The 8,737-nt window shown below is 36.2% G+C and overlaps 1 protein-coding gene across 1 annotated transcript in view; it reads right to left on the bottom strand.

The window, feature by feature from the left end:
* Positions 1-1,340: 1,340 nt before the first annotated feature.
* Positions 1,341-8,737, bottom strand: part of Wdr62 (WD repeat domain 62) — a 69,413-nt gene continuing 62,016 nt past the window's right edge. Inside the window, exons 25-26 of the mRNA XM_068385491.1 lie at positions 4,185-4,381; positions 1,341-3,864 (exon numbers count right to left, since the gene is read on the bottom strand). Coding sequence (XP_068241592.1) covers positions 3,509-3,864; positions 4,185-4,381 — 553 coding nt within the window. The 3' untranslated portion in view covers positions 1,341-3,508. The remainder of the gene's footprint in view (positions 3,865-4,184; positions 4,382-8,737) is intronic.

Here is an 8,737-nt window from a genome sequence, read left to right as displayed (position 1 = left end):
ATATGCCTGCCACTGCAAAGGAGGCCTGTGACCTGCTCTTGGCACAGGTATGATTATGAACAGTCATAACCCCCTACAAGACACACAGAGAGAGTGTGGATCTACAGCGGGTTTAGACATAAACCGGTTGCAACGTCCACCCTTTTCCTGGCAAGTACAAATCTCTTGCTTCACATCTATCACAATCAATAGCCAGCATTCACTCTGCAAGAAAAAGAAATATGAAAAGTTCAGTACGTCCATAGTTGTTGCGGCCGTAAACAAGTGCTAAACTTCCGACAGGTGGAGTGGCAAGGCTTCTCGCCACGCTCATCCCACATTGTTAATGATTTTAATGACCAGTTCAGTTAGCGCAGAAAACATTTTTCCTATTCAAAGGACAAAGGGTTAGAATAATGTAGGAAGAAATATTTAAGCTTTACAACTAGCTTTTGATAGCTTATTAACCTTTGAGTTTTATAATCAAATGGGTGTATAGTATAACTCAAGTTAGTTTACACTATTATCATGTACTAGTTTTATATCGAAGTATACCACAAAACTGAAAATTTCCAGTTTTCTTTCCTTTCAATAGGCTTAGACCTTTAGTATAGTATTGAAATTGCCTAGCAGTTAATGGCAATAACCTAGGCTTGGTACCCAGCAGCCCCTGTTGTTTTTTTAGTTCTCTAATCATCCTCGTGTTGGGTGGTTTGTGTGATTTATGTTATCAGTGATAATAAGATATGTCTTATTCATGACTACTGAACCATCCAACTTTGGCATAAATGCTATGTTATTCTAACGTTTTTAGAAATCTGGATGGCTGTACCCAGATCATTTGAATCAGATTATCTTTCTTCCGGCCTATGAAAAGTCAGCTTCTAATTAGTGTTAACTATCGAGGTGAATGTGAACTTCTGTACAAAATAACTACCACCTATTTTTATCTCACTTCTCACTGTAGCTAATGATATACAAATAAATCTAACTAACATAAATGTTCCCCTAATTTTACTAGAATACAGTACTTATATCGCTAAGCAAATTATACACTGCAGTATTTGCAAGGTATCATGAAATACTTTATTTGGTATATTACAGTACTTAAATTTTTTAAATGTAAGTGATTTTATGTTTAGGACAGACAATGTTCTAAATACAGATGCTCCCAGAGCTCATGAAGTCAGAGGTTTTGGTATGACTTAGCCTTCAGAAAGAACCATTAAGTTGTCCAAGTGTGGAAGGCAGGTGTGTGGAAGAGAAAGACCACCTTCAAAATGCACATCTTCGGGACTGCACTCACGGATTCTAGGATATATATGCATACAGGTACAGTACTACAAAGGGTAAATAATAAATTATATGTTTAAGTTACATTTATTAGGTATAAACAAAGAAGACATCATTCACTTTCAGAGATGAGCTGAAAGAAATAAAATAACACAAGAATGAGATTTCTTTATGTCCAATTACCTGAATCTTCACATGAGCATGGCCAAACAATTCCTCTAGCATCTAAACTGAAATTAAAAGTAAAGAAAGGAAAAGTATGCATTTACATTTTTCTCTATAGAAACAAATGCTCATCCTACTTTAACCCAAAAAATTACACAGGTAAAATTTCCTAAATCTTAATCTGCTTAATGAGGTCCAATTCCCCAAGAGAGGAATGATGTCAGATTTTCAAAATACAAAATGTACATTTTTACAGCTATACAGTTCCTGACAAGCAAGGCTTCCAGCCCTCCTTGAAAGGGGTTTGGCACACCTCAACTTGGCACCTCTCGGCACCCAGGGAACATTCCTTTTAAAATCAACTTCAAGTACTTGTGCAACAGATTATGAGTTGGCCATGTATCACTCCTGTTCCCACAACTGCCATCAACCCATCCTGGCAAAGAAAGACTTTGTGACATATTTGTTACCAAATATTCACAAGTCATTAAAAAATACATTTAGCCATATCTTAGCAAATATTTTCTTTTAACTCAGGAGAAAACTGGTATTACTTTCAAGAGTAATATCAAACACTCCACTGAGGATGATACACTTCAATGATTTTAACATTCTGACCTATTTACTGTGATGGATGGGCAATACAGACCTACCACAAATAAGCAAGTGTTAGTGACATGCCAACACTTGAACTATAACTAAATGTTGCTTGTATATCACACAGCCTTCACTTGTGGTTGTTTTGTAATCTCAAATATGTTCACATTGAATATTAAGATTATATATAAGTCACATGTAATGATGATTGTTTTCATATAAAGTAAAGACAGCAAAGACTACAAGACCAACATTTTTTTGGTATCGGTGAACGGAGTTCAACGCAAGAGTGCAGTAACAACGGCCATACTTAGTGATTCCAAACTTGGCCCGAACAGTTGTTTGTCTGGTCGTATCTAAATAAATGTTTTCGGAGATTTGATTGACTGGGCTTGGAAAAAGATCTGCAATACAACCTGCACAGCTCTAAAAGTATACAAACAATGCTCTAGAACAGGAAAAAATCTTGATAATATGTTAGGCCAATAATCCATCATGAATAAGTAAGTCTTAGTGGATTCTAATATGCAAAGAACAGGGGCCTAAAACAATACAATAAAGGTTCTTATGACCAGGCAGAACAAACTGCATAGCTTTGATTAAAAACACTAACATTTAGGTAAACAGTTAGCCTAAATCAGCAGTGAGCCATCACCAGTCCATTAACACTGTAAATGACAAGTTAGACAGTTATTAGCAAACATTAAAAGTACAAGAACATGCTGTTAAAGTATGAAATATGAGATACAGTATATCAAAATATGTAATGAGAGAACAAAAACAATGCCTTCAGCTTGGTGTAAGACCCATCTGCTGCTTTAAGGCTGCTGAGTCCCCAACGTTGGATGCAACCTTGCGTCAACAAGCCGCTCTTATGAAAAACCACTTTGTACAGATCACATACGTCTGGTTGTATCACATCTCAGAAATACTTCACCATTTAAGATAAAAATGGCAAATTATAACCAAACACACTTGCAAATATATTTCAGGGTTCTCTATAATAATACCCCCTTGGAATGAAATGCAAGATTAAATCTATAACAACAGTGGTTATGAGCTTTGGCAGCAAAAGGGGTTTTAAAATTAACCTATTAAATGATTCACTCGTAAACTACTGAACGTAATGTCACACGACAACCTGGAATGTGAAATCTGATAATGAAAAAAAAAATTCATTCAAGCAGTAAGATTGTACTTCAGAGCAATCTATCTGCTTGGCATTACACTTGATTATCATACAGACACATTCTTAAAATATCTTTAAAAAAAATCTGAATCACCAGATGAAAACAAAATTGACATATCACACAATAATAATAAACATACACAGCCTTTCACTCATGACATAAGAATTGCCCTGAAAAAAAGGGATAAACAAAGCTATCATTATTTTCTGGACATTTTGGGTCACGCCAATGACTAACAAAAATACCAAAAAAGTAAAATGAAAAACAAACGTGCTAAGACTTAATCACGCTGGTCCAGGGGGAGGCGGTTGATGGGATGCCATCTTCTGTTGCACCATGTTCACTAAAATGTCAGTGTACTGCTGCATCATGGCCACCATTCTTGGATCTTTGCTATCTGGTGTTTGCGACGACGGAGCACTTGGAGACGTGGGTTGAGGTGGAGGAGCTGCGTGTGGTGCAGTTAGGGGAGTCAGGGCATGGGTTGCCCTAGCTGCTGCACCTAGCAATAACGAACGTAAAGCCCGATGATGGTCTTCTTCGTTTCCTCCCTCACTACATGCTCGCCACCATAACTGACTTAATCGTTCACAACCTTCTACTACCCATTCACAAACGCTCTCAACAACCCCTACACTCACTGAAAAAAGAAGAAAGATGAATGAAATATAAAAAGTGTCCTTTATTTTCAAATTCACCTAACTGAGCCGACATACTTTCTCTTCCACGACTGTGAAAATATAAAAAAAAAAACTTCAACTAATAGTATTGTAATATAGTAAAACTTAGGTGTAAAGACTTTTAACTTTTAAAAACTTCTAACAAAAATGATTACGTTTTTAATAATATATTCAATTCAAAGCGGTTAGTTCTAATGAAGAGCTTTATGGCCATCCTAAGAGAAATCCTAAATATAAATGCATTATATTGTACATAAAAAATTAATATAATACTACTTACAAGGCATATTTTCAAAGTCAATGAATGCTAGATCATCTCGAGTTGGATATTCTTCAGGACTCATGTCTACTGTAGATGCAGCAGAGGACGGTCGGCTAATATCTGAAGACGGAAGACCCCTTCTGGATACGGGTGACGCAGCAGAAGCATATCGCCCTCGTATCATCTCTCCTCTTGACTTGCCCGACAAACTATTGCTGCGGGTGAGGTCACGCTCACTTACGGCACGGGTGGGAAGATTACTACGTCTGGCACACAACAACAACAACACATTACAGTACAAGCAACAACACACAAAGCATGACATGGAGAAAGACATACAGCTACATCTACAAGAGTAGTCATACTATTACATATTGGGTGCAGAGTAATCATAATATTGAGTAAACTACTGATAAAATGCATGACATTGAATACAAGATAATGAGGTAAAAATCATATCAAAATAGCTACACCTATTGATAAAATCACACGGCTATAAATCATATAATAATGTTCTTTCTATAAATTACCAATCTAAAATTCATAAAACAAAAGAAAATAATACTAATACTCCTAGAACATGAAAATTTAATATGCTTCTACTATATAACTACAGTACCATCTGCTACTATTATTATAAGAATTGGAAAAGATCATGTGAAAATATAAAAATCTTACATTCCTTATCAATTGGAAGAAGAATCTTCCCTTGCAAGGACATATCATCACAAAAATAGCCATCAAACAGGTTTAAGAATGAACTTGAATGGAATTAATACATATTACTCCAACTGTGCTGAACAAGGATCACGGTAACACCTGAGTAGGTATTTCACACCAAAATTTCTGACTGATTACACATTCAATAAACAACATTTTACTTTAATTCATCCTACTTATAACTTACATTAAGAGTGTAAATGAAACAGGTAATCCTAGCTGATACTTTCCCTAAGAATATTAAATATATTGATAAGAAAACTCTGACATATATATAAACTAGTGTACCTAATAGAAAAAATTGGCAGAGGATATGCAAGTGCTCGGACATCCAATTTGGTGAGGGCAAGAACCTCGTTTGGTTACAGTATCCACTTCCTCTTATTCATTCTAGTTTCTCTTTATTGCAAATTTATTTTATAACTCTTATTGTTGATGATCTGAACTTACCTAAATTAAATCTTTAGTACCGTAATAACCGATTTCAAATGTTTCAATTTGTTTCAGTGTACTGTGCTTTGTTAACGGTGATCAGCTTTGCTAGGAATAGTGTGCCTTGCTGCCTTGCTATACCATGTTGGGGTGTAAAAACTGTTTGTTTTATATCTCATGTCAATACACAAATCATCTTCAGTGAATCAGCACTGAGGTACTGGATTATTACCCTAAATAAACGAAGCTAATTTTATGATAACCAGATTCATTTCTAGTTGTGTTCTATCTTAATCATTATAGAAGGATCATGCTCACTGGCAAAATATGCAATCACATGCATTCCAAATTGTGTTATGTACAGTATAAGGTTTGTTCAGTGGGGAAATTAAATCACTGAAACCTAAGTACTGCCTTTACATTCAATACTAGTATCATAAAAAAACAAACAAATTCATAACAACTACATTGATCATATTATGCTATCATTGTTCCATGATCATCCTTATCATTTTAGCTTTTCATTAAAAAAAAACAAGAGAAGAGTTCACTTTTCCAACAAGAAAATATCTCGACACTCAGTCCACTATTCATAAATATTTCATGAGTCTTTTAGAAATAGGCTTTTTAAAGAATGTCCTGCTGAATTAGCTTTTACCAATTGCTGAACATGTAGTCTATGGGTACAAAAATATCAACTGTATTTTCCTCATATCAATGTCTAATCATAAGAATTTCATTAATAACCTTACCTATGCAATAGGTAACCAGCTCTAACAGATGTACAGTAAACTGCAACTGAATTTTATTAGTTTACTTTTACTATCTGTATTAAAGTGTAGACTATACACTCTACAACTGTACTGTACATTTATATTTTTATTTGTTTGCAATATGTCTTCAGTGTGGAGAGAGAGAGAGAGAGAGAGAGAGAGAGAGAGAGAGAGAGGAGAGAGAGAGAGAGAGAGAGAGAGAGAGAGAGAGAGAGAGAGAGAGAGAGAGTTGTTAACTAAGTAGACATTATTTTTTTGTGTAATTAAAGTAGCCTATTGTGTTTAGAGTTCATCAACTATTTGAGTTAACTCTTTTGAAGCTCTTAAAAAGGTCTCCTAAATCTACCATGCAAACATGCTGTGACATTCAACATTCAGCAACTATGGCCATCACCTAAAAATTAATTTCTGTATAATATGATTGATGGATTGTCAAGAAACCAAGATTTCAAAAGAAACTTGATTTTTCTAAAAATTTACAAATCTTATTCACAGCACTTGCTTCCCAACTAAGTTGACCTTGCATGCTAAATCTGAATGAATGGATGTTGAAGGGTTCAGATGGAGTACTCTTCTTCTTCACCTTTAATGAACTAAAGCCTGAAAGCCTTGGGATCATTATGGACTTCGATGTTAGCAGAATTAGATGCATCTATTTGTAATACTAATTTGAAGTTTCAAAAGTTAGTCCTAATATGTTTAAACTACTTTTCTTATTTCATAGCAAACCAAAAAAACTAGGAAAACAAATAGTAAACATCATGCATACAATAAAACTATAGATGCATATGTGATAATATTCAGAAACAAATACAGTAATGTACAGTATTTCCAAAAACTTTTGGTACAAAACTAAATTCATACTAGGGGTTGAAACTTTTCACACTGGCCTCATCTTAATGGTATATTAATACTGCATTCATAAATCAAAATTATGTTTGGCTAAAGTTACTATACTTCACAAAAAAGAATAGTTTCTCTCACCATGACAAAACTCGAATATGAAAATTATATTATTACAGTAAAAAAATTTTAATAATTTTTTTAATTTCTATCCTCCCATGGCATTTATTTTACTTCTCTCTTAAAGCTTTGGCTTATATATACATCTCACTTGAAGCTTTGGCTTATAAAGACGTTCACCCAAAAACTAAATAAGATCCTGTTTCTTTACTTTCAACCGACTTAGGCTTCTAGTACAGTACCTAGACTATCTAGCTGTTGATGGGAATAGCCTTGGTGTGGGTATGCTATATATCCCATTGATTATAAGAAATTACTTTTATTTCTATGAACCTCTCTTGATGTCCATATTGCTGAATCCCATACTCTGATGGAGGTGGGCCAGTGAAGGAAAGAGAGGGAATTTAATGTCCTGAAATAATAATCCTATTTAGTACCTTACTCATCATCTCCTAGCCTAGTTCCTTGATAAAGAAAGTCTTAAAAAAGCTTGTTATAATGCAATTCTCCACTGTTCTGATACTGTATATTTCCTCAAAACTATTACATACATACATATACCAAGGCACTTCCCCCAATTTTGGGGAGTAGCCGACATCAAACAAATGAAACAAAAAAAGGGGACCTCATCTCTCTACATTCCTCCCAGCCTGACAAGGGACTCAATCGAGTTCGGCTGGTACTGCTAGGGTGCCACAGCCCACCCTCCCCCGTTATCCACCACAGATGAATTTTAATAACGCTGAATCCCCTACCGCTGCAACCTCCACGGTCATCCAAGGCACCGGAGGAAGCAGCAGGGCCTACCGGAACCGCATCACAATCGCCCGTCATTCATTTCCATTTCTTGCACGCTCTCTTGCCTCTCTCACATCTATCCTCCTATCACCCAGAGCTTTCTTCACTCCATCCATCCACCCAAACCTTGGCCTTCCTCTTGTACTTCTCCCATCAACTCTTGCATTCATCACCTTCTTTAGCAGACAGCCATTTTCCATTCTCTCAACATGGCCAAACCACCTCAACACATTCATATCCACTCTAGCTGCTAACTCATTTCTTACACCCGTTCTCACCCTCACTACTTCGTTCCTAACCCTATCTACTCGAGATACACCAGCCATACTCCTTAGACACTTCATCTCAACACATTCAATTTCTGTCTCTCCGTCACTTCCATTCCCCAAATTCCGATCCATGCATCACAGTTGGTACAATCACTTTCTCATACAGAACTCTCTTTACATTCATGCCCAACCCTCTGTTTTTTTACTACTCCCTTAACTGGCCCCAACACTTTGCATACTTCATTCCCTCTCTGACGTACATTTGCTTCCACTCCTCCATTTGCTGCAACAACAGACCCCAAGTACTGATCTACCTCCTCAAGTAACTCTCCATTCAACATGACATTCAACCTCGCACTACCTTCCCTTCTCGTACATCTCATAACCTTACTCTTACCCACATTAACTCTCAACTTCCTTCTCTCACACACCCTTCCAAATTCTGTCACTGATCGGCCAAGCTTCTCTTCCGCGTCTGCAACCAGTACAGTATCATCCGCAAACAACAACTGATTTACCTCCCATTTATGGTCATTCTCGTCTACCATTCACCTCTCTCACCACTCCATCAACATACAAGTTAAACAACCATGGAGACATTACACATCCCTGTCTC

This window comes from Palaemon carinicauda, chromosome 13 (genome assembly GCF_036898095.1).
Source record: "Palaemon carinicauda isolate YSFRI2023 chromosome 13, ASM3689809v2, whole genome shotgun sequence".
NCBI classification, from domain to species: domain Eukaryota; kingdom Metazoa; phylum Arthropoda; class Malacostraca; order Decapoda; family Palaemonidae; genus Palaemon; species Palaemon carinicauda.
This window is presented reverse-complemented; position numbering and strand designations above follow the sequence as displayed.